This window comes from Alexandromys fortis, unplaced genomic scaffold (assembly GCF_014885135.2).
Source record: "Alexandromys fortis isolate MF-2015 unplaced genomic scaffold, M_Fortis_MF-2015_v1.1 scaffold_39, whole genome shotgun sequence".
Taxonomy (NCBI): Eukaryota; Metazoa; Chordata; class Mammalia; order Rodentia; family Cricetidae; genus Alexandromys; species Alexandromys fortis.
The window spans coordinates 8,748,403-8,773,839 of NW_026067918.1; the positions used below are offsets into that span (position 1 = coordinate 8,748,403).

The 25,437-nt window shown below is 54.5% G+C and overlaps 1 protein-coding gene across 4 annotated transcripts in view; it reads left to right on the forward strand.

Annotated features, from left to right (window-relative positions):
• Positions 1–25,406, forward strand: part of Itgb4 (integrin subunit beta 4) — a 31,719-nt gene extending 6,313 nt beyond the window's left edge. Inside the window, exons 7-41 of one of the 4 annotated variants that reach the window (XM_050140301.1) lie at positions 75–246; positions 2,387–2,650; positions 2,905–2,994; positions 3,240–3,362; positions 3,773–3,937; positions 5,311–5,387; positions 6,680–6,882; positions 8,607–8,710; positions 8,816–8,914; positions 9,042–9,171; positions 10,197–10,319; positions 10,405–10,511; positions 10,901–10,934; positions 11,108–11,299; positions 11,551–11,654; positions 11,908–11,966; positions 12,147–12,170; positions 13,062–13,210; positions 13,292–13,471; positions 14,048–14,196; positions 16,150–16,354; positions 17,704–17,861; positions 18,165–18,345; positions 18,527–18,664; positions 20,270–20,452; positions 20,532–20,663; positions 21,670–21,867; positions 22,300–22,524; positions 22,690–22,848; positions 23,255–23,404; positions 24,002–24,190; positions 24,276–24,431; positions 24,517–24,681; positions 24,770–24,880; positions 24,984–25,406. In XM_050140301.1, the coding sequence (XP_049996258.1) occupies positions 75–246; positions 2,387–2,650; positions 2,905–2,994; positions 3,240–3,362; positions 3,773–3,937; positions 5,311–5,387; positions 6,680–6,882; positions 8,607–8,710; positions 8,816–8,914; positions 9,042–9,171; positions 10,197–10,319; positions 10,405–10,511; positions 10,901–10,934; positions 11,108–11,299; positions 11,551–11,654; positions 11,908–11,966; positions 12,147–12,170; positions 13,062–13,210; positions 13,292–13,471; positions 14,048–14,196; positions 16,150–16,354; positions 17,704–17,861; positions 18,165–18,345; positions 18,527–18,664; positions 20,270–20,452; positions 20,532–20,663; positions 21,670–21,867; positions 22,300–22,524; positions 22,690–22,848; positions 23,255–23,404; positions 24,002–24,190; positions 24,276–24,431; positions 24,517–24,681; positions 24,770–24,880; positions 24,984–25,123 (5,038 nt within the window). In that variant the 3' untranslated portion in view covers positions 25,124–25,406. The remainder of the gene's footprint in view (positions 1–74; positions 247–2,386; positions 2,651–2,904; positions 2,995–3,239; positions 3,363–3,772; positions 3,938–5,310; positions 5,388–6,679; positions 6,883–8,606; positions 8,711–8,815; positions 8,915–9,041; positions 9,172–10,196; positions 10,320–10,404; positions 10,512–10,900; positions 10,935–11,107; positions 11,300–11,550; positions 11,655–11,907; positions 11,967–12,146; positions 12,171–13,061; positions 13,211–13,291; positions 13,472–14,047; positions 14,197–16,149; positions 16,355–17,703; positions 17,862–18,164; positions 18,346–18,526; positions 18,665–20,269; positions 20,453–20,531; positions 20,664–21,669; positions 21,868–22,299; positions 22,525–22,689; positions 22,849–23,254; positions 23,405–24,001; positions 24,191–24,275; positions 24,432–24,516; positions 24,682–24,769; positions 24,881–24,983) is intronic. The other 3 variants (XM_050140302.1, XM_050140303.1, XM_050140304.1) reach the window with 3 other exon arrangements.
• The last annotated feature ends 31 nt before the right edge of the window (positions 25,407–25,437 follow it).

A 25,437-nucleotide genomic window follows, 5' to 3' on the forward strand; every position in this document is an offset into this window, starting at 1 on the left:
TCCCGGCCATGGGCACTGGAGCATGAGGGTCCTCACCCTTCCCTGACGCTGGCTCTGTCTGCACCTCTGTCTAGGCTGAAGGAGCCCTGGCCCAACAGCGACCCTCCATTCTCCTTCAAGAATGTCATCAGCTTGACAGAGAGTGTGGACGAATTTTTGGACAAACTGCAAGGAGAGCGGATCTCAGGCAACCTGGACGCTCCAGAAGGGGGCTTTGATGCCATCCTGCAGACAGCTGTGTGCACAGTGAGTGTCTGGAGGGACCCGGCCAGCTTAGGCCAGGGTCGCAGCTTTCTGGGAAGGTTATAAACTGCTGCTGGCCTGTTCCGCCACCATTATACTTGGAAACCCCTAAGAGGGTCCTCAGAGGCCTAGACCCCATTCTTTTAGATCACCAGACATTCCAGAGGCCCCTAATTCTAATCCTAGTTTTGACATGCTGGGATTCAGGCTCCATACCCATATGTGTAGTCCCAACTCGCTTTTGTATTGGTCAGTGAGGCCGTCATGGGTCTGGTAGCTCTGGGATATCCAGGGCCCTGACACTACCAGCCCGTCTCCCATAGCTACATGCTGCCCAGTCTCCAGCTGTGCGGGCTATTAACTATTTACTTTTGTGCATGCACGCCACAGTGTGGAGGTGTGCATGTGGAGGTCGGAGCACAGCTTTGGGGAGTCAGTTCTCTACCTTCCCCTGCCTGAGGGACAGAACTCAGGTTATCGAGCTTGAAGAAGGCACCAACACCTGAGGAGCCATCTCTCCGGCCCAGAGCTAGCAGAAAAAATGGTCATTCTTTTTCATTTTGAAAACAACCCATTCATATGACAGATAAATCAGAAAACAAAACTTGCCTGTAATTCCACCACCAACAAATAGCCACCCCCTATAGCCTGTCGCCAACATATTATACAGTGGGATTGTTTTACCTATAATTCTGAAACTTGGCCTTTTTTCTTCATGTTGTAGTATCGTAAATACTTGCTCTTGTAACGTGGGTTTTCAAACCACTCTATATAAGCCCAGCAGGGTGATACACATCTGCAACCCCAGAATTGAGGAAGTGGAGGCAGAACCATCAGGAATCTAAAATCACCCTTAGCTGCCTCTGAGTTCAAAACCAGCATGGGCTACATGAGACCCTAAAGAGCAAAACAGGCCAGGTGTTGTGGCACATGGCTTTAACCCCAGCACTTTGGAGGCAGAGGCGGGCAGATCTCTAAGTTCAAGGCTAGCCTGGTCTACAGAGTGAGTTCAGGACAGCCAGGGCTACACAGAGAAACCCTGTATTGAAAAACCATGGATAGATAGATAGATAGATAGATAGATAGATAGATAGATAGATAGATAGATAGAAATATATCACCCCAAGCCAGACGTGGGAGTTCGAGGCCAGCCTGATCTATATGTTGACTTCCAGGACAGCAGGACAGCTGGGGCCATACAGAGACATCACCCTATGTTCTTTTCAAATCACTTGCCATGCACTGCTGTTTTAGTCAGTGTTCTATTGCTGTGAAGAGAAACCATGATCACAGCAACTCTTAGAAAAGAGAGCATTTAGTTGGGGCTTCTTACAGTTAAGAGGTTTAGTCCGTTATCATCACGGCGGGAAGCATGGCGGCCCACAGGCAGACATGGTGCTGGTTCTACAGTTATGGAAAAGGAGCTGAGAGTTCTACATTCACACCCACAGGCAATAGGAAAAGAGAGACTCTGGGCCTGGCCAACGTGGCCACACCTCCTCATCCCTCCCGAGTAGTGCCACTCCCTGATGGCCAGGCATCCACTCCACAAGCCTACGGAGGCCATTCCTATTCTTTTTTTTTTTTAGATTTTTTTAATAGATTTATTTATTTATTTATTTATACAGTATTCTACCTGCATATATGTTTGCAGGTCAGAAGAGAGCACCAGATCTCATTACAGATGGTTTGTGAGCCACCATGTGGTTGCTGGGAATTGAACGAAGGGCCTTCGGAAGAGCAGACAGTGCTCTTAGCCACTGAGCCATCTCTCCAGTCCCAGCCATTCCTATTCAATGCACCACAGCTGCTCTGTCTTTCAGCCTGCCCGTTTCCTTTGGCATGGTGCTGCGAGCATTTTTCCCATGCATCTGCACTATTCTTGCAGTGTGACTGAGGGCTGGGGTGAGGAGCAGTGGATGAGATTTGACTTTCAATGGCACCCATGGCGTGCGTGCACTCGGCACTTGTCTTCCGTCCCTCATCATCGCGTTCCGGTTCTCACTGTTGTCATTCACCTGCTGCCATGATGGCTCCCGTCCAGGTCCCTGTTGGGAACCGCTCCTCTTTTCCTATATGATGAAGGAATGGAAGTCCTCAGTAAGCAGCTGGTTTAGTGAGCATGGCCGTCCTTGCCTTCCAGAGGGACATCGGCTGGCGAGCCGACAGCACCCACCTGCTGGTGTTCTCCACCGAGTCTGCCTTCCACTATGAGGCTGATGGCGCCAACGTGCTGGCTGGCATCATGAGCCGTAATGACGAGAAGTGCCACCTGGATGCCACGGGCACCTACACCCAATACAAGACGCAGGACTACCCGTCTGTGCCCACACTGGTGCGCCTGCTGGCCAAGCACAACATTATACCCATCTTTGCTGTCACCAACTACTCCTACAGCTACTACGAGGTGTGCGGCCTGGGCCCCGGGGGTAGACGGAACTTCTCGGACCTCCTTCCCTTCCCAAAGTTTCCTGGTCCCTAGGAATGGGCTCTGGTGGGGACGTCTCTTGCCCACCCCCCCTAACTGAACTCCCAAGCAGCTGAGAGGGGAGGTCCCAGTACACTAGCGGGCTCAGTGCGTAGTTTTACTGTATGCATAAAAGGACTAACGAGGATACAGAGAGAAAGAACTCAACCCCAGGCCTGCGTTGTCTCCTGCAGAAACTTCACAAGTATTTCCCTGTCTCCTCACTGGGAGTGCTACAGGAGGACTCGTCCAACATCGTGGAGCTGCTGGAGGAGGCCTTCTATGTGAGAAGCCGTATGGGGTGCAGAGATTGGGCCCTTCTGGGACAGGGAAGGGGGAAGGAGAGTGGGCGAGAAGGTTGAAACATGAGTCTGGGATAGGCCAGTGATGCGGGGTTTCTGACCATCCTTCAGGGGTCTGCCTTTGGGGTCCCCTGCATACCACGTCTCTCTTCCACGTGAGTCAGGGTGAGGCCACAGTGGGTGAGCCCAGGAGCCACACAGATCACTGATCGCTTCTTCTCCTTCAGCGAATTCGCTCCAACCTGGATATCAGGGCTCTGGACAGCCCACGAGGCCTGAGGACAGAGGTCACCTCCGACACACTCCAGAAGACAGAGACTGGGTCCTTTCACATCAAGCGAGGGGAAGTGGTACGCTCCTGTGGGGACCGTGGAATGGGCAGTGAGGCTGAGCATTCCGAAGTGAATCTTCTAACAAGGGACACATGGCCTCTGGGGTTTCACCTTTCGAGCATCAACCTCTTGGAGGAGCTTGGCACCATCCTCTGCTTTGCCCATTTCCCTGTCCCTGTGGCGGGGGTGAAAAGAATGCCCAGCCCTCAAGGTTGCTAAGACAAGCAAACGGCCAATGCCCCAGAGCCAGAGAGGCTCTTGTTCCTACACTAACACCACTATAAAGAAGGAATCTACAGCCCTAACCAGGGCAACTGGGGAGCTGGGGATCAGAACACAGATCCATCCCAAGGGCCAAGGGCTTCAGGCACCGCCACCCCTGATCATCAGGGCAAGGCCTGCCTTGGCTAACAGCAGGATCCCTGCAGGGCACATACAATGTACAGCTTCGGGCAGTAGAAGACATAGATGGGACCCATGTGTGCCAGCTGGCAGAAGAAGACCGAAAAGGCAACATCCACCTCAAACCTTCCTTTTCCGATGGCCTCCGGATGGATGCGAGCATCATCTGTGATGTGTGCGCCTGTGAGTTGGTAAGATTTGGTCCTACTGTGAGGGAGGGGCTGAGCCGAGCACCAAGTGAGGTGGAATCTTCTGTGGGCCCACATCCCTGGAGAGCTGTCCCAAGTCACAGAAAACAGCAGAAACACCCAGTGGCAAAGCCAGGTGTAACAGAGACACCTGGAACCCAAGCATTTAGGAAGCTGGGAAAAGAACCACAAGTTTGACACCAGTTTGGGCTACATAGAAAGTTCCAGCTAGGCACTGGTGGCACACACCTTTAATCCCAGCACTGGGGAGGTAGAGACAGGCAGATCTCTGAGTTGCCAGCCTGATCTACAGAACAAGTTCCAGGACAGCCAAGGCTATACAAAGATATCCTGTCTCAAAAGAAAAAAAAAAGAAAGAAAGAAAGGAAGGAAGGAAGGAAGGAAGGAAGGAAGGAAGGAAGGAGAGAAAGAAAAACAGAGAGAAAGAGAAAGGAAGGAAGAAAGGAACAAAGAAGTGCTAGATCAGCTTCAGCTCCATAGTAAGACCTTGTCTCCCACCCCAAATGTGCCCAGGCTTCTGTCCCTTCTCTCTCTCTCTCTCTCTCTCTCTCTCTCTCTCTCTCTCTCTCTCTCTTTTTATTTTTTATTTTTGATTTTTCGAGACAGGGTTTCTCTGTGGTTTTGGAGCCTGTCCTGGAACTAGCTCTTGTAGACCAGGCTGGTCTCGAACTCACAAAGATCCACCTGCCTCTGCCTCCCGAGTGCTGGGATTAAAGGCGTGCGCCAACACTGCCCGGCTGTCCCTTGGCTGTCCCTTCTCTCTATGCATGTAGCAGGCTTTTTCTTTTGGAACACCAACCAACTCTCAAATTATGACATGGAGACTTATATTTCATTATGAATGCTCAGTCTTATCTTAACGCTTGTTCCACTAGCTCTTATTACTTAACCTGTTTCTCTTTATCTACGTTTTGCCTTTGGGCTTTTTACTTTTTTCCTTCTGTACGTCCTACTCCGTCTAGCTGTCTGGCAGGGGCCTGGCTGGTTCTGAGCATGTCCCTCTCGTTCCCCCTCATCCTTTCCTCCTTCTCCCTTGAGTCTAGAATTCTCCTCCTACTTATTCTCCTTGTCTGCCAGCCCCGCCTACCCCTCTCCTGCCTAGTTTTGGATGTTCATGTTTTTATTAGACAGGCAAGGCGAAACAAAACCACCAGATCTTTACATAATTAAACAAATGGAGCATAAACACACGTAACATACCTTTACACAGCTAAAGGAATATTCCACAGCATAAACACACGTAGCACACCTTTACACAGCTAAAGGAATATTCCACAGTATTAACACATGTAGCACACCTTTACACAGCTAAAGTAATATTCACAACATACGCACACACCATGGTCTTGTTCCAGCAAAAGGAAGTCCGGTCATCTCGCTGCAGCTACAGAGGAGACTTCATGTGTGGACACTGTGTGTGCAACGAGGGCTGGTGAGTGGGGGAAGGGCGCCTGCCCTGAGATGTTCAGCCACAGGGCAGTTCTTGTCTGTATACTCAGCTGTTGGGTGGATCCAGTTCAAACTATTAGGGATGCGCCCTACTTACTGAGTCTGACTTAGCCTGTTCTGGGCTTGTTTTACTTTGTTTGTTTGTTGGGGATTTTTTTTGGTACTGGTTTATTATCATTGTTGAGATAAAGTCCTACTGTATAGGGCAGACTGGCCTCAAACTCACAATCCTGTCTTGGACTCCCAAGTTGTAAGACTATATGTCTATGCCACCAAGCCTGTCTCTGGTCTCCTCCTCTTCTTTTTCAGTTACAAAAGTGGCTGACATTAGACTGGACTAGGCTTCACTGTAACCGGGTCAGGTTCTGTAATTGTATTCAACTTGCAATGGATTTGTTAGGCATAACCCCATCATAAACTGAGGCACATCCATACATGGATATACGGGCTATTTCTGGATGTCTCTCTGCTAAGACAGGGACAAGGTGGCTGTCAGGCGCTGGGCTGGGTGTTGAGAGCAGGTGAGACTTGCTCTTCATGGGTCATATCTTTTCCACCACATGCAATCGGATGACCTAATGAAATGAACTTAGTGGCAGATATGGCGGCTCCCGTCTTTTATCCCAGAACTTGGGAGGCAGAGTCGGGTGGATCTCTGAGACTTTGAGGCCAGCCTGGTTTATATAGCAAGTTCCAGGCCAGCCAGGCCTATGTAGCCAGGCCTTGCCTCCGAAAGGAAAGAACAGAAACCACCCACGGGTAGGTGAGTGTCAGCGAGGCTGTAGTGCCATGCACAGACCACTTCGTTACTTGGGGAGCTGAGGCAGGAGGATTCCTCAAGTCCAGAAGTTTGGAGTCTGGGCAATGTATTGAGACTGTAAAGAAACAGCAAATCCACCTTTGCCAGGTGCGGTGGTGCCTGCCTATGATCCCAGCCCTGGGGAGGCAGAGGGAGGACCTGGACAAAACAAAGCTAGTCTTCATTGTGAGCTCCAAGCCAGCCAGGGACTCCTGGAAAGATCCCGTCTCACAGCAAAAGCAAAGAAGCAAAACTGCCCTGAGGCCCTGGGAAGTCTGTCATGACTCAAGACAGATGAACCTTGAAGGGGGACAGTTAGTGAGCAGAGAGCAGGACCCTGGGGCCACTGCTGTCGGCATGACTTGAACATGCCTCCATGTTTTCGGAACCCCCAGTTTTGTGGTTTGCAAAACAGGAGCCTAAAAACCCCCAGGCTTCCTCCCAGGCTGTGCAGAAGTGACCAGTGTCTCCCCCAGGAGTGGCAAGGCCTGCAACTGCTCCACGGGCTCTCTGAGCGACACGCAGCCCTGCCTGCGCGAGGGTGAGGACAAGCCGTGCTCAGGCCGCGGCGAGTGCCAGTGCGGACGTTGCGTGTGCTATGGTGAAGGCCGTTATGAGGGTGACTTCTGCGAGTACGACAACTTCCAGTGTCCCCGCACCTCTGGATTCCTGTGCAATGGTGAGCCGGGCAGCCTTGGCTGGCACTGAGGGCGGGAGGGTACCTGGTAGAGGCGGAACCCCTATCCCCAGTTCAGGTTCAGCCATAGTTTGGACCTCTCCCCCCTCGTCTGAAGTGTCATGGCCAAGGTCCCTGACAGCCACACAGACACCTACTCTCAGAGGCTGCCTCTGGTACTCAGATCTCCACTCCAGCTCAAGATGGAGACCATCTGGTTCAACTCCCAAAGGTTGACAGGAACATGGGAGAACAGTCTTGCTTCTCTCCAAAGATGCAAAACTTCTAGTGGCAGCCACAAAATTGTGTGTCTCCTCCCGATCTCCACAGGGCCTCGCCCTGTGTGGTGCCAAAGTCGTGAGCGCATAGCCGTATAGTCTGGTGAACACAGGGAGTATAGGCCTGTACCTAGAAGAGGCACAGCTCAGGCAAGCAGGCCTGTGGAAGTCGGTAGTTAGACAGAGAGACTAAATGAAAATCCAACTAGTAGCCAGGCAGTGATGGCGCATGCCTTTAATTTCAGCACTTAGTAGGCAGAGGCAGGTGGATCTCTGTGAATTCAAGGCCAGCCTGGTCTACCGAGTGAGTTCCAGAACAGGCTCCAAAGCTATACAGAGAAACCCTGTCTCAAAAGAACAAAAAGAAAAGAAAGGAAGGAAGGAAGGAAGGAAGGAAGGAAGGAAGGAAGGAAGGAAGGAAGGAAATTCAACCATTAAATATTTGTTAAACTCCCACTGTGTACTGGTCACTGGAGGTTATGCTCTTGTTTTTCTATATCTCCTCCTATCCTTGTTTGTCTTTTAATCTTTTTATTACCTTTTATGTGTGTGTGTGAGAGAGACAGAATACGGATGAGGTCAGAGGTCAGTTGGTAGTTAGTCAGTTCTCTCCTTCCACCATGTTGGTCCAGACTGACTGTCCGCAATCACCCTTGCTCACTGAGACATCTCACCACCGCTCTTCCTCCATCTATCTGGTTTTGGTCTAGCGTCTCTTCTCCCCGGCTCTCCTTCCCAGAGTGCTGTGGTGGAGAAATTAAAGCATAAGCCGGGTGTATCTGAAGAGGGGCAGACATTTAGTAGAGGTGGAAGTGTGAGGGAGGAGGAGAGGAGGATGCTGGGGGATGCGGCAGGGCCAGCTTGTAAGGGGCTTGGGTTAGGGGAGCAGCAAGGAGTCACTGGGGATCACATCACCTTCTGCTTGTGTATCTACCTTGCTACACTCATTTGTGAACCCTGACCGTTCACTGCTGGATTCTCCTAGATGCCTTGTAACAGGTTTTGTGGTTTTAGTGGGACATTTATTTATCATGTGAGGGGTGGGAGCAGGCGTGCTACAGGGCCGGTGTGTGAGTTCTTTCTCTGCCCACCATGTGGGTGCTAGTGCTTGATCGCAGACCATCACATGTGCGCAGCAAGCACCTTTACCCTATGAGCCGTCTCCCCGGCCCCAACAGTTCGAGTTCTAATTTATACATACATATCTGTACCCTTTCTCTGGCCTACGTCCCATTAGAGATTCTTGAACACACAAATCACAGAGATGGATTTGTTTTGGGGGGATGGTCACTCTGCCTTCACTAGAAGGCAGGATAGAAGGGAGAAGATTCCAGAAAATTGAGGGGCAACTTTAACCTCCAGGCTCCCAGAGGCCCACCCTAGTGAGTGGCCATCTTAACTTGCATCGATGAATGTGGTTCTACCCTCCCTTCCTTCACCTCTTTACAGACCGCGGACGCTGCTCCATGGGACAGTGTGTGTGTGAGCCCGGTTGGACAGGCCACAGCTGTGACTGTCCCCTAAGCAATGCCACCTGCATCGATAGCAATGGGGTAGGCCTGGGCGTGGGGCAGGTAGTGTGGGCAGTAGAGGGGGCTCTCTGAGGGATGATCAGAGGATGGAGCTCCGCTAGCTCACCGCTGCCCCCTCCGGCCCAGGGCATCTGCAACGGACGAGGCTTCTGTGAGTGTGGCCGCTGCCACTGCAACCAGCAGTCGCTCTACACGGACAGCACCTGCGAGATCAACTACTCCGCGGTGAGGCCGCGGGAGCCCCGGGCACAGCAGAGGGTGGGAAGGAGAAGCTGACGGAGGGCGGACACTGGGCAAGAGAAGTCGGGCACGCCCAGCATGGCGCCTGTCTGTTCCTCCTCTCCCCATCCAGATCCGCCTGGGCCTCTGTGAGGACCTGCGCTCTTGTGTGCAGTGCCAGGCCTGGGGCACTGGGGAGAAGAAAGGGCGCACCTGTGAGGACTGCAGCTTCAAAGTCAAGATGGTGGACGAGCTGAAGAAAGGTAGGGGGCCAGGGAGGTGGTCGCAGGCGCCTTTTATCCCGGCAGAGGCAGGTGGATCTCTGTGAGTTCGAGGCCAGCCTGGTCTACAAGAGCTAGTTCCAGGACAGGCTCCAAAGCTACAGAGAAACCCTGTCTTGAAAAACAAAACAAAACAAGAAAAAAGAAGAAAAAGAAAGAAAGAAAGAAAGAAAGAAAGAAAGAAAGAAAAGAGAAAAGGAGGGGGCATCAGCATGGTATCATACGTCTTTAATACCAGCACTTTGGGACAGAGGCAGGTAGATCTCTGTTCACAAAGTGATTTCTAGCCAGACACCGAAGTGAGACCCTGCCTCCAAATGAAAGAAAGAGAAAGAGGGAGGGAGGGAGGAAGGGAGGGAGGGAGGGAGGGAGGGAGGGAGGGAGAAAAGGGGGAAGGAGGAGGGATAAGGGGTCCAAGAGACCTAGTGTTGGGAGTCTGGGGCAGGGCGAACCCAGCAGGAAAGAGTGGTTACTTCTCTGAGGGAGAGGCTTGAGCTCTGAGCCGAGGTCATGCAGTCTAGACTGGGTTGTGAGCTGAGTTCTGAGATACTCCAGGACCTAGACAGGGGACTCTGAGAGGTTCAGAGTTGAAGCAAGAGGCACAAAACGCCGCCGTGAGGGGGGGGGGGGCGCTCACAGCTGAGCCGGGAAGCGCGAGTCCGGAGACCCCGGAATGGGGTGTCCGATGAGTTACTGCGCACGCCCACAGCGGAGTAGGAGGGCCCAGGTGGGCACGCAGTCGACCTATGGGATACTATTTGCCTCCTGAATCGGCTCTACTGCCTGGACACCACACTCATGCAGTCCAGGGAAGCGGAGGAGACGAATTTTAGGCTAGGCTGTTACTGGTGCCAGCCCTGGGCAGGGCAGTCCCCTTCATCCCGGGACTTCGCTCTTCCTCAGAGCCCATGGTAGGCTACAGAGGAGGCAATACTTCACCGGACTCTGGGGTGGCCCCGGGTGGAGGGCTGGGGTCAGGGTGACCTGCTAACGATCTGTGGGTCCAGCGGAAGAGGTGGTGGAGTACTGCTCGTTCCGGGATGAAGATGACGACTGCACCTACAGCTACACCGTGGAGGGCGACGGCAGCCCTGGGCCCAACAGCACCGTGCTAGTACACAGGAAGAAAGGTGAGCTGGCAGGTGGGCGCAGCCCGTGGCACCGGGAAGCCCGGGCAGGCATGGGCACTGCCTCCTTTCTCCTCTCGCCCTGCAGACTGCCCTCCCGGCTCCTTCTGGTGGCTCATTCCGCTGCTCATCTTCCTCCTGCTGCTCCTGGCGCTCCTGCTGCTGCTCTGCTGGAAATACTGTGCCTGCTGCAAAGTAAGCCTCGCTCCGGGGTCAGCGAGAGACCTGGGTCACAAGCCCCGGGGTCAGCGAGAAACCTGGGTCACAAGCCTCGCTCCGGGGTCAGCGAGAAACCTGGGTCACAAGCCTCGCTCCGGGGTCAGCGAGAGACCCTGGGTCACAAGCCTCGCTCCGGGGTCAGCGAGAGACCCTGGGTCACAAGCCTCGCTCTGGGTTCTGGGTCAAAGGAATGATGTGGGGGGGGGGGGACGGTAGAGCAGGAAACCTGGTATCGTCCTCAAACTCCTGCGTGCGCGAGTGCGTACTTCTAGCGAAAGGGCTAGAAGTAGAGGTGCCTGGGGAGGCCTGTCTAGCTTGGGACAACCATCCTAACCTTAACCCCACCTCTAACTCTTATCTCCTAGGCCTGCCTGGGGTTTCTCCCTTGCTGCAACCGAGGTATGGGCCAGACACACCTGTGAGCAGTGGGTATCTGACTGCCCTTTCTTTCAGGCTGGAGGAGAAGTGTGGGTGGAGCCAGGACCAGAGAAAGGGGAGGCCCTGGGTTCCCCCCTGATGGGCGTGGCTATGGAGGTCTAGGGAGGGGCTGGTGCTGAGGATCTTTCCCGCAGGCCACATGGTGGGCTTCAAGGAAGATCACTATATGCTGCGGGAGAACCTGATGGCCTCCGACCACCTGGACACACCCATGCTACGCAGTGGAAACCTTAAGGGACGAGACACGGTCCGCTGGAAGATCACCAATAACGTGCAGCGACCTGGCTTTGCGACCCATGCCGCCAGCACCAGCCCCACAGAGCTTGGTGAGGGCCAGGGCTGGGGGCAGCGCCTCTCGGCAGTACTCTGACCCAAGATCATACCCTTCTGTTTTCTTTGGGTGTTGGGTGCGAGTCCAGGATTCAGTCCCTTTCTGTCCCATCCTGAAAGGACCAAAAAAAATCTCAGGCCTGTGCATTCCTGGCACACCGAAAACAGTCTTAGCTCGGTTGGCAGAGGTCATACTCTGCACCGCCTTGTGTGCAGGGCGCTAATGATGCTCGTACCTCCCACTCAGTACCCTACGGGCTGTCTCTACGCCTTGCCCGCCTCTGCACTGAGAACCTCTTGAAGCCCGGCACTCGAGAATGTGACCAGCTGCGCCAGGAGGTGGAGGAAAATGTGAGGACCAGAAACCGCTGCGCGGGGCCCATACGTGGGTGCAATGGCATCCCGTGGGAGAGCCAAGGACTGCGAGTTCAGAACCTAGACTTTTCTAAGCAAGAGGGAGACAGGCCCTTTGGACATGTGCCTTGCATGGGGTCATTCTGGGTGGTAGCAGAGCCTGGGTTTCAGGGTCCATCCCTCAGGCATATGACAGCCAATTTTGAGGGGTCCTCTGAACTATTCTCAACCATCTTCCCTTGTCTGACAGCTGAATGAGGTATATAGACAGGTCAACGGTGCGCACAAACTCCAGCAGACAAAGTTCCGGTGAGTCCCGGGGAGGCCTGGGTCAGGTGTGTGTGTGGGGGGGTGCCTGGCTGTACTGAGCCCTACCTTTAGGCAGCCAGGATTTCAAGGGTTTGATGGGAGCTGTTCATTCAAGCTCCCAAGGGGGTTATGCCCCATTCCAAAAGCTATATGGCTCATGGCCCCTTATTGTCCCCACAGACAGCAGCCCAATGCCGGGAAAAAGTGAGTTGAAGATACACAAGGTGGGACAATCCCACCTCCTTCCCCTCTGTCCTGAGCTCCAGCCTCCTACCCACCCACTCCTGCTCCACACCTCTGATCACACCATAGGAAGGGAAGGCCCTAAATCTGGCATTGACTAGACCCTTCATTCCTTCCTCTCCTGGACCATTCTTCCAACAACTACTTTTAAGACACTTAAGAGACCCGTTTACCATGAACCAGCCCCTCAACTAAAACAAACACAGCCCAGATCCGCCCCTGCCCCACTGACTCATGGCCCTGCTCCCCTCTCCTGGGCCAGAGATCCTCTTGCTGAGCCTCAGTAGCAGGCATGCTACCAAATAGTCATACTAGCAGGTCCTGTGGCTTCTGCCCTACCGGGGAGGCTGTGTGAGAAGCGGTCCTACACCTAGTCAGAACTGGGATGGACCACATGTGGCCAGGCTCGGGCCAGAACCTCCGAGTACTCGCAGTAGACACTTTGTGCCTGGCCATCCCAGCCAGTCCTTGGCCCTGCAAGAGATCACCCTAGCTAAGCCCATTCTTGAATGAGAAAACTGAGGCTCACAGAGGTCACATCCCTGGCCTGAGGTTACCTAGCTGTCAGGGATTAGAGGCAGAATTTTAACCCAGGCTACCTGGCCAGAGGGAGCCTCTTGGCTGTCCCACACCCAACCCTTGTCTTACCAGCCCTGCTTGGTGGGGTGGGTGAGGAAGCTCCTTCCTCAGGTGAGGAGGGGAGTTGCAGTGATCTGGCTGCAGGGTGGAGGAGGTGGAGCCAGCCGGGCTTCTGGCAGGGCCCAGCACTAAAGACCACGCTACCTTCTGCTGGCTCACATTTTGTCGTCCCCCTACCCCCCACCCCCGCCACTTGGACGCCCTCCCACCCAGGCAAGACCACACCATTGTGGACACAGTGCTATTGGCACCCCGCTCAGCCAAGCAGACGCTCCTGAAGCTGACAGAGAAGCACGTGGAGCAGGGATCCTTCCACGAACTCAAGGTGGCCCCTGGATACTACACACTCACTGCAGAGCAGGGTAGGGAAACAGACTCTCTCCCTGCCCCACCTCCCCTCCCACCCATGCGGCCCTGAGACCCACATCTTACTCGCACCCTAGACGCCCGGGGCATGGTGGAGTTCCAGGAGGGTGTCGAGCTGGTGGATGTGCGGGTGCCCCTCTTCATCCGGCCCGAAGATGATGACGAGAAGCAGCTGCTGGTGGAGGCTATCGACGTTCCCGTGGGCACCGCCACCCTCGGTCGCCGCCTGGTGAACATCACCATCATCAAGGAGCAAGGTTGGTCCAGGCCAGGAAGGTGGGGCTGGGTTCTGCAGGGCCTGAGCCAGTCACTTACTCTCTGTAAGATGTGCTGAGGCCTCTGCCAGGAGGCCATAGGGGTGCTTCCTGCATAGCACCTGGTACATGAGCTAAGTGGTTCTCGCTGTTCCCTCTTTCCTCGTCTTTATGGTGTTGGGGGTGGAAGCCCACACGCCAGGCAAATGCTCTACCACTGAGTTGCATCCTCAGTCCAAATGAGAATGTCCATCAGACTCATCACAGCCCCCCGCCCACGTCCAACTCTCCTTTCCCCATTGAGGGGGACACCTGGATAAAAGCCTTGGCGCTACAGGTGCCTGACATGCTAATAACAGTCCTCCTGGTTCCCAGAGGCTCCCTGATCCCTCCCCACTGCACCAGGATGCTCAGCCCTGACTCTTAGGACTTGTGCCCTGTCCCTATCTAACATTCCAGGCTGCCTGCTGGACTTTATTTTAACCCCTTAACTGCTGAAGAAATTTCCATGCTAGTCCTCTGGGTGTTAAGACGGAACTGAGACCAAGAGCTCCTGACCGGTATCTGGGTTCTTTGCAGCCAGTGGGGTTGTATCCTTTGAACAACCCGAGTACTCTGTGAGCCGTGGAGAGCAGGTGGTCCGTATCCCTGTCATCCGGCACATCCTGGATAATGGCAAATCCCAGGTCTCCTACAGCACACAGGATAACACAGCCCATGGCCACCGGGTAAGGCTCAGTCAGAGGGTAAGAGGACATCTCAGGGACTCGGGGGATATCCAGTGATTTCCATGGTTGCTACCCCAAGCCTTGGATGCTGGAAGTATCTCTAGACAAAAGTGGGCCTGCCACCAGGAATGGCCCACCCAAAGTGCCAAGAACACTCTGAGTAGGGTACCATTACTGCCAAAAACTCAGGGCAAGAGGATCAGTTCCTCATGGATGGGCCAGGTACCTACCAAAACCATCCTTGTTTACTCTTCAGTGATCCAAGACAGCCAAGTCACCAAACTATCCAATCTGACTTTGGTTTTTTTTTTTTTTTTTTTTTTTTTTTTTTTTTTTTTTTTTTTTTTTTATTTTGAGGCAGGGTTTCTCTGTGTAACAGTTCTGGCTGCCCTGGACCAGGCTGGCTTCGAACTCACAGATCCTCCTGCCTCTGCCTCCTGAGTGCAAGAACTAAAGACATATAACACCTACCCATCACTAATGTAATTTTTTTTAATGCTGGACACAATGGCACAAGTAGCCATCAGAAAGCAAAGGCAGGGGGCCAACCCGTTGAGCACAGCAAGTTTCCGGCCCACCAGGACACACAGCTCAATAGTACAGCACCTGATTAGTATGGGCAAGGCTCTAAATCAATCCTCAATAGGAAAAAAAATAATTTTCAAATTAAAAATAGGGTTGAGGATGTAGCTCAGTTGGCAGAGCACTTACCCGGCACGTATGAAGCCCTGAGTTCACCCTCCAGCGCCACGTACACAGGGCATGGTGGCACGTGCTGACCATCTCAGCTCTCAGGAAGTAGGAACAGAAGGTCATCCTCAGCTAGGCACCGAATTCCAGGTCACGTGAGACCTCTAGGCCCATTCAGCCCACACAGGGTAACCTGTGCACACCGGGCCCAGATGATAGGGCCACATTGCCATTCTCTGTTTTGTTGTTTTAGTTTGGGTGATTGTTTTTTGTGAGACAAGGTCTTGCCACTAGCCCTGGATGGCTCAGACTAGCAGATGCTTGCCTCAGCCTCCCAGGTGCTGTAATGACAGGCTTGGGACGCCACGCCCATCTCTCCCTATTTTTCTCCTTGCAAACTTCCTTTTCTGTTCTGGGTTGGGTCTCCCATAGCTATCAGACTAGCCCCCCTACATGGAATTGAACTGTTAATTTGGAGCGCCACCTAGTGCTTTTTTTGTGAAAAGGTCGTTTTCCTCCCATGTAGTTGGGTAAACACACCCATGTGCACACATGAAAATCTGAGGGCTGGGGCTGGAGACATGGCTCAACAGTTAAGAGCACTGACTGCTCTTCCAGAGGACCCGGGTTCAATTCCCAGCACCCACATGGCAGCTCACAACTGTCTGAAGATCCAGTTCCAGGGGATCTGACACTTTCACACCGGTGCACATAAAATAAAGTAAACAAACAATAAGAAAAAAAAAAGAAAATCTGAGGGCTAAGCCATGGCTCAGTAGTTAAGAGCACTGGATGCTCTTCCGGAGGACTTGAATTTGCCATGGGGTAGCCTATAAATCCAGCTTGGACGGGTGCAAATCTGACCCTTACCATTACTGCCATACACACAGCAGACATGTGTACATTCTCAACACACACATACACACACACGCTCTCAACACATACACACTCATTTACTCTCAACACACACACGCACACTGCCAACACACACACACACACTCTCAACACACACACACACAACAAAACTTAAACACAGGATCGCTAGGATAGATGGAAGCATCCACCCACCAAAAAGGGTCTGGGGCCCAGCAGAATCCCAGATTTCAGAGCCACACTGCAGGGAACAGTTCTTTCCCCTCCTGGATGTGACCACAATCCCAGCAGCCCTGGGTTAATCTGGCTGTGTGGGAGATTTCCTGTGTACTAGGCACGTGCTTGGTTCACACCCCAACCCTGGTCTGACCCCAACTCTTCCGATTGCAGGACTATGTCCCTGTGGAGGGTGAGCTGTTGTTCCACCCGGGGGAGACCTGGAAGGAGTTACAGGTGAAGCTCCTGGAGCTGCAGGAAGTGGACTCCCTCCTGCGTGGCCGCCAGGTCCGCCGCTTCCATGTCCAACTCAGCAACCCCAAGTTCGGAGCCCGCCTGGGCCAGCCCAGCTCAGCCACCGTCATCATTGGGGAGCAAGGTGAGGATAACCTGGGGTCGGCATAGTCGGCATAAGCGGGTGGAAACGGAACTGAGGACCTCTTAACAGGACTCCAGACTCAAACATGTACCCAGGGCACTCTCTAATAAGAATGTAACATCACCAACAGTAGGATCACAAGTAGGACACACACAAGTGTCAGCCTGCAATATCTGGACCATCTGCATTCTTGTTTTTTCGTTTGCTTGGTTTTTTGTTTTGTTTTTGAGACAGCATCTCGCTGTGTAGCATCGGCTGATTTGGAACTCACTCTGTAGGTTAGGCTGGCCTTGAGCTCCTAGAGATTCACCTAGCTCTGTCTCCAAGTGAATTACAGAAGCGCCACCATGCCGGGCTGTTCTATTAACACATGTGTGTGTGTGTGTGTGTGTGTGTGTGTATGTGTGTGTGTGTGTGTGTAATCTGGTGTGTAGGACTCAGGGCTCAAGCTCAGGGTGTACGATCAGATGTGACAGACAGCAGGTGCCTTTCTTGTCAGTCCCATACTTATTCTGTCTTTAAATGTAATTTTGCTATTTTAAAATTACATGTATCTTTGTGTGCCTGTGTGTGGGCATGTGCATCTGAGTGCTGGTACCCACCGAGTTCAGAAGAGGTTTCGACCCCTGGAGCTGGAGCTAAGGCAGCTGGGAACCAAACTACAAGAGCAGCATATGCTCTTAACTGCTGGCCTCCTTCTCCAGGCAGCCTGCCCTCCTTCTGTTTGTTTGTTTGTTTGTTTGTTTTTCAAGACAAGGTTTCTTGATAGCTTTGGAGCCTGTCCTGGAACTAGCTCTTGTAGACCAGGCTGGCCTTGAACTCACAGAGATCTGCCTGCCTCTGCCTCCAGAGTGCTGGAAATAAAGGCGTGGGCCCAGCAACTTATTCTTAAAGTAAGAAAACTGTGGTCTGGAATTCAGAACTATGCATCCTGTGCTTGCGCTGGCTGCCCTCATGACAGCCACGGGTCGAGGTCATGTGACCTCTAGGCCCCAAGCACTCTGGAGCCTTAGCACACATCCCGGGGAGAGAGCAAGTTCATCCAGTCCTTTCAGCAACCATCAAGGGAAGTGGGTAGTGACGGGAGAAGGGAGCGGATTTCTCTGTGGAACATTTCCTGGTCTGCCAAGAGAAAAAGAAGGCAGATGAATCCCTTCCCCTTACTCCCCCAGAGAGTCCTCTGGTTCTCCACCGGTGGCCTCTGTGGCACCAACACTCCAAGAGGAAGATGGGCCGATTCTAATTGAACTTTCAAACTGGGACGCCCGGGATGATTAACAAATCTCTGGCGCCCCCTGTTGGTAACATATACTGAGCCTGCCGCCCACCCTCCACACCCCTTTGACTAGATGAAACGGACAGGAGCCTCATAAATCAGGAACTTTCATCACCACCACCAGCCCGCGGGGACCTGGGTGCCCCACAGAACCCCAATGCCAAGGCCGCCGGGTCCAGGAAGATCCATTTCAACTGGCTGCCCCCTCCTGGCAAGCCAATGGGATACAGGGTAAGGTGAGGGGCACCGGGGAGGTCTGTCACTCACCTTCAGATGGTGAGTGGATTGTCCCCAAGGGAGGGGGAGGACACTTGGTACCAGTTCTCCCTCGGTGACCCTGCAAGCGGGAAGACTCATTTCTGTCTGAGTTCTTAAGCTTCCGGCCTCCTCCCCTTGCTGGGATGGGGTCTTCCCCCTGCCTGCGAGAACCCCTGCTCTGCCCGTGGCCTTGCTGGGAGGCGCCAGTGTCTCGTGTACAACGGGGGGGGGGGGGGGACCTAGCGCTTCTGCTTCCTACTGATCACCCGCCCACAGGTGAAGTACTGGATCCAGGGCGACTCCGAGTCGGAAGCCCATCTCCTGGACAGCAAGGTGCCCTCCGTGGAGCTCACCAACCTGTATCCCTATTGCGACTACGAAATGAAGGTGTGCGCCTACGGGGCCCAGGGGGAGGGGCCCTACAGCTCACTGGTGTCCTGCCGCACCCACCAGGAAGGTGAGTCTGCTCCCCGGCTGTCGGTGTGCCCAGCCCTCCCCCTCCCTCCCTCCCTCCCTCCCTCCCTCCCTCCCTCCCTCCCTCCCTCCCTCCCTCCCTCCCTCCCTCCCTCTCTCCCTTCCAGAGCTCAGCCCCACCACCCCTCCGACCCCCTAATTGAGCTCTTCCTGCTCCCTCCCAGTACCCAGCGAGCCAGGACGTCTGGCTTTCAATGTCGTCTCTTCTACGGTGACTCAGTTGAGCTGGGCTGAGCCGGCTGAGACCAATGGCGAGATCACAGCCTACGAGGTCTGCTACGGACTGGTCAACGAGGACAACCGTAAGGGCCAGGCTTCCCTGACTTTCCGGGGAAGACTCACAGAGCCCAAGGGAGGGGGTGGGGTCTAGATAATTCCTGTTTCTGGGCACTCTCGCCCCCTTTGTCCCAGTCCAGCAGCAAGCCTGTTTTTTTGTTTTTGTTTTTTGTTTTGGTCAGGTCACTCCTGACAAAGCACACCAGCAAGGCACCCACCTTCTGGGGAGCTCTGCATACCCTTGGCTTGGCCTTTCTGAATGTAGCTCATGGCCTTTAATCATCTTGAAATGTCACATGTGACAGCGGCCTCTGTCACGGTTGCTGAGTTCCTTCCTCTCAGGCCGATGGCCCTCTGTCTGCCGCTGCTCTCTGCATGTGTGTTGCCTGTCTTCTTCAGCCCTCGCTGGCCTCAAACTCAAGGCAATCCCTCTGCCTCAGCCTCCTGAATGTTCTAAGTGCTTGGTGTACCTTCTTGCCTCTACCTGCAGTTGTTTTGTTTTGTTTTGTTTTACGATAGGGTCTCACTAGCAGCCCAGGCGGGTCTGGAACTTGATCGGTAGACCAGGCCTCTCCCTCCCTAATGCACTGTTTGTTTGCATTTATTTATTTTTCCTATTTATTTTTGGTTTTTTCGAGACAGGGTTTCTCTGTGTAACAGCCCTAGCTGTCCTGGAACTAGCTCTGTAGACCAGGCTGGCCTCGAACTCACAGAGATCTGCCTGCCTCTGCCTCCTAGAGTGCTGGGATTAAAGGTGTGTGCCACCACCGCCCGGCTTCTGTTTGCTTTTTTAAAAATAAAAATATTTATCATTGCCAGATAGTGGTGGCGCGCATCTTTAGTCCCAGCACTCGGGAGGCAGAGCAGGCGGATCTGAGACTGAGGACAGCCAGAGCCACTTGCAGGAGTCAGTTCTCTCCTTCCACCTTGTGGATCCAGGGGACAAACTAATGCCCTCAGGCTTGCGTTAGGGGTGCACTAACCCTCTGAGCCACTTTACGGGTCCCTGTACCAGCCACCTCTTCAGCAGGTGCACACCACATCCTGCAGTTATCATTTTCCAAAATATATTGAGAAAGTGGGACATCGCCTTCTTTTTGTGCTTTCTCTGGTTCTGGAATCCTCCATCCCGGGAGGTCCCATCCTCACACACGGGCCTGTGCCTGGAGCTCAGCTAGAGCTCATCGCTCTGCCAAAGCATGAACGGAATGGAAGGTTGCCTGGCAACCTGACACTGCCAGTCTCGAGCCTTCTCAGCATGGCGCTGGACGCACTGGAGGCTGGACCCTCAGCCATGAGCACGGTGGAAGATGCGATCCCGAGAACACTGTTGCCTGCCAGCAAGCCTCGGATCGTGGTGTCTTACATGCATGCATGCGCATCTGCCAGTCAGTCAAGGTGGTGGGTGGCATAGTCACCTGGCATCAAGTGCTGGCTCTGCCACCCAACAAGGGGCCCTTCTGAAAAAGACGGTGGCACGTTTTCCTTACACCACTCACACAGGGATTTAAGGACTCAGCAGGTGGCAGGGTTCAGGGGCTTCGTGCTCTCTGGTACCTCCAGGGCAGTGATGGAGCTGCAGCCAGGTTTAACCCAGGTGGTCCCTCTGAAGTACTGTCCCTGCCCCCCAGGACCCATTGGACCCATGAAGAAGGTGCTGGTGGACAACCCCAAGAACCGGATGCTGCTCATTGAGAATCTGCGAGAATCCCAGCCATACCGCTACACGGTGAAGGCGCGAAATGGGGCAGGCTGGGGTCCCGAGAGGGAGGCTATCATCAACCTGGCCACACAGCCCAAGCGGCCCATGTCCAGTGAGTGGCAGGCAAGGGTTGACTTGGGGGACAAGAGGCCATAGCTAGGAGCCCTGGCTTACTTCTTTCTGCCCTGCAGTTCCCATCATCCCAGACATCCCCATTGTGGATGCCCAGGGTGGAGAAGACTATGAGAGCTACCTCATGTACAGCGACGATGTCCTGCGCTCCCCAGCCAGCAGCCAGAGACCCAGTGTTTCTGATGACACTGGTGAGTGGGGTCCACCAAAGGAAGGTTGGGGGTCCTCGGTATTGTTGTCCTTGCTATCGGAGTGACTTCTAGACATGGAGACTCCTCTCAGCCAGAGTACACAAAGGGGCAGAAGTGCCGTGGGCCTCAAGTCAAGGTGTGTGTGCCTGTATATGAGAGAATGTGAACGCCCCCCTCGGGGACAGATAGTCCCAGGCTTACAGGTTCATGCACACGGGACAACAGCTTTACAAGTGATATGTTTGCCTGCTGTGCTAGGGAGTCTGAATAATCAAACCACCTCTGAGAGGCAAACCTGCCCGAGAGCCTTAGCTGGGTCTCAGGCTGCAAGGGTTCACTCAGGCTCTGAGGGTGAACCCTAGATGAATCTATCACGTACCCATCTCAAAACTAACTGGCTTTCTAACCCGTGAAGTGAGATACCAATCACACATGACCAGGAAGACGTCCCTTTTTGAGTCTAAGGCCAGGGTGGGCACACGCCGGCTGCCACCACTGGGTGGAGCTTGGCATGCTAAATTATTTTTCCCCCAGGGATTGGGAAGGATTTGAGATAGGGTCTTGCTAGATTAACAACCGTGAAGTAGACTGGGCTGCCTTCGAATCTGCAGCTATCTTCCCGGTGGGCTCTGATCTAAACCGCTGTTCTATAAACCAGGAACCCCTGCTTAAATATTACTAGCATCGTAGGGCTCCTACCCTATTCCTGGAAGACAGACAGGGGTGAGGCTACTTCCCTTCGTACAGAGCGGAAACAGGCTCAGAGCAGTTGAGTAACCAGGAAAACTTCACTCCGGGAGGCTTTCACAATACTTTTTGCCTGAGCAGAGGCCAAAACCGAACCGTTTATCTGGAAAGGCTGGAGCAGGGCGAGGGTTTTTTGTCGCCCAAAGGGATACCCACAACCCTGGACTCCGCCTAAGTGCCGCTGGCCTCCTCCTCCTGACCCTCCCCGACGCCGCCCCGCGTCCTGGCGGTGCCAACGCGGCCCTTCGTTGTTCCCAAGGCTGCGGCTGGAAGTTCGAGCCCCTGCTCGGGGAGGAGCTGGACCTGAGGCGCGTCACGTGGCGGCTGCCCCCGGAGCTCATCCCGCGTCTGTCCGCCAGCAGCGGGCGCTCCGACGAAGACAGCGGCAGCGTTGCGGGGGGCGCGGACGGGGAGGGCAGCGGCTGGATCCGCGGGGCAACGCCCCGGCCCCCGGGAGGTGACGGCCTCCCCGGCGCGCCTGTTCGGGTCCTGGTCCCACTTGAGTTGCTTTTGGTCCCCAGTTTCTGTTAAGCCGCCCACTAGAGTGCCCTGCCGGTCCAAAATCTGCATAAATGCGTGCAGACAAGCCTCGGGAACCCTCTCCCTAAGGGAGGATAATGCAGGGACCTCCAGGAACTGGAAGGCAAGCCTTGGGCCAGAGTCACTGCAGGGGAGTAAGCTCCTGATTGAGGCTAACTGTGCTCGGTGGCACAAGGCAGGCTCGGAAGACTACATAATCCCGTTTGCCTCTGGGAACCCAGGGTCCTGGTAGTCTGAGAAATTAGCTGTAATCTTTAAGGCTGCCCTTTGCACCCCCAGGGCCGCAGCCTGCCCCATATGGTCTGCCCCTTGCTGTAGGCCTCACTGACTGACCTCTCTCTCCATGCAGAGCACCTGGTGAACGGCCGGATGGACTTTGCCTATCCAGGCAGTGCCAACTCCCTGCACCGAATGACGGCGGCTAACGCTGCCTACGGCACACATCTGTCCCACCGAGTGCTGAGCACATCCTCCACCCTCACTCGGGACTACCACTCTCTGACCCGCACAGAGCACTCTCGCTCAGGCACGCTTCCCCGGGACTACTCCACCCTCAATTCGCTTTCCTCCCAGGGTGAGTGACCTCTGCCTGGCCCGATGACCTTCCTACATCCAGCTCCTGGACAGCTGCTGGCCTGCTGCCCATACCCCATACTGCCTTCTCACACACACACACACACACACACACATGCGCACACACACACACTGCCCTTCTCACTTTTGTTTTGTCCTGCCCTAGGCCTCCCTCCTATCTCGGAAGATAGGAGGAGCAGGCTTCCGCTGTCTTGGACCCTTGGGTCCCGGAGTCGGGCTCAGATGAAGGGTATCCCCTCATCCAGGGGTTCACCAGACTCTATAATCCTGGCTGGGCAGTCAGCAGCACCCTCCTGGGGTACAGGTAGTACAGGGGTGGTCACCATGTGTCTGTGGCTGCCATGCTCCATCTGCCACCCGGCCACCATCACAGCCTCTGCCCACGCACTCGCTGCCTGTGTTACATTGCATTCGGATCCCCTGTCCATCCACAGGAGCTAACCACTGCCCCGCCCTCATCAGTGCTGAAGCCTAACACAGTATCTGCTCCCATGGGGCACAGAGCAAGAACTGAACAGGGTGCAAGGCCAGCGGTAGTGGGCTGGGGAGTCTGGCTGACTCAAGGGGGACTCTGGGCTCATGTGGGAAGCGTTGGGCAGCCTGGACAGCATACCTGACCGGAGAGGCAAGCCAAGCGAGCAGGGGGTGGACTGAGACTCATCTCAGACCCCATACCCTGTCTTGAACTGACTGTGGTCTCCAATATCCAGACTCCCGTGGGGCTGCAGGTGTGCCCGACACACCCACTCGACTGGTGTTCTCCGCCCTGGGTCCCACGTCTTTGAAAGTGAGCTGGCAGGAGCCACAGTGTGACCGGGTTCTGCTGGGCTACAGTGTGGAGTACCAACTACTAAATGGCGGTGAGGCATGGTGACTATTGGCCGTAATGCTCCCAAGCCTGTCCCATATCTGCTGGGCCAGGAACCCACCCAAGTCTACTGAGCACAGATGCCCCGCCCAGCCATTCTTCTGGTCCTCCAAGCCCCTTCACTCTGCCCACCTTCTCCTGAGCCTCTAGTACATCTCTCTGGGCCTACACTCGGTTTTGCTTCATGAGGTTTTATAGATGCAAGGCTCCGGCCTTTGTGAGAACTGGGAAACGGAGTCCCCTTGGCGTGCACACTCAACATTAACAGGAGGCCCCTTCACCGGAGCACAGGGTTTGATCAGAGCACAGGGTTGGGTCAGTAGGTTCCACTTAGCTTAGATGTCTTCTTCTTTCAGCACGGGGGCTCAGACCCAGGACTTCTTACATGTTAGAGGCTCTACCACTGAGCTACAACACCCCTAGCCCTCTGCTCAATACAGTCAAGGAACCAGCATAGCACACTGTACCCAAACCCCAGGCAGACCTGGTTAGACCTGAGGTGTTGAATGGCAGCCTAAGGGGAGGGAGGGATCCAGCAAGCAGTGGGAGTAAAGGTGGTCCTGCTTCCTGCCCTCACTCTACCTCTTAGGTGAGTTGCATCGGCTCAACATCCCTAACCCCGGGCAAACCTCAGTGGTGGTAGAAGACCTCCTGCCCAACCACTCCTACGTGTTCCGAGTGCGGGCCCAGAGCCAGGAGGGCTGGGGCCGTGAGCGAGAGGGTGTCATCACCATTGAATCCCAGGTGCACCCGCAAAGCCCTCTCTGCCCCCTACCAGGTGAGCTGTCTGCCTCCTGCTGCCGTCTAGGTCACCACCCACCTACCGCTTGCCCACTGATGGTGTCTCCCTCTACTGCCTTCAGGCTCTACCTTCACTTTGAGCACCCCCAGCGCCCCGGGACCGCTGGTGTTCACTGCCCTGAGTCCAGAGTCACTGCAGCTGAGCTGGGAGCGGCCGCGGAGGCCCAATGGAGATATCCTCGGCTATCTGGTGACCTGTGAGATGGTCCAAGGAGGAGGTGCCACCTGTCCTGGAAGTAGGGTGGTTGTGGGGGGTGGGGATGGGAAAGCACCGCAGGAGCTGAAGGCATCTTCCCTGTGTAGGCTCAGCCACCACATTCCGGGTGGATGGAGACAACCTTGAGAGCCGGCTGACGGTACCTGGCCTCAGTGAGAATGTTCCTTACAAGTTCAAGGTGCAGGCCAGGACAACTGAGGGCTTCGGGCCAGAGCGTGAGGGCATCATCACCATCGAGTCCCAGGATGGAGGTGGGGTGTCTCCCCATGCGCGCCCCAGCCCTTCCCTGGCCTTGCCTTTGCGTGGTACCATCCTGACCGACTGATCTGCCTGCTCTAGGCCCCTTCCCGCAGCTGGGCAGCCACTCTGGGCTTTTCCAGAACCCACTACAGAGCGAGTATAGCAGCATCACTACCACTCACAGCACGACCACCGAGCCCTTCCTCATGGGTGAGTCTCCAAGGGCAGGAGACCCTGACTCTGGGAATGCAGAGCCGGTGCAGAGAGGCAGGGAGCTAGCTACACATGGCCCTTCCGATTTCTTCCCTTGCAGATGGACTGACCCTGGGGACCCAGCACCTAGAAGCAGGGGGTTCCCTCACCCGGCATGTGACCCAGGAATTTGTGAGCCGGACACTGACCGCCAGTGGTTCTCTGAGCACGCATATGGACCAACAGTTCTTCCAAACCTGAAACTCCCAAGAGCTGGGCCCCTCCTTGCCTTCTCTCCCTAGCTCCTTCCTTCCTTTGCCGCTCCATCTACCTGCGTGTTGCACGCTGATCACAGAGCCAGCACCTCTAGCCAGAGAGCAGGGTAGGTGCCCTCTGGGAGAAGCATGAAGCAGGTAGAGGTACCGCAAGGCTTGACTGCATTCTGCCCTGGGTCCAAGCCCACTTGTAACCAAAGAACTGGAGGTAGCACAAGGGCCCAGCCTTGGTTCTGCACTTAATAAATAAAAGATTTTGCTACTGCTTAGCTGCCCTGTCTGTTCTTCACAGGCCAGAGA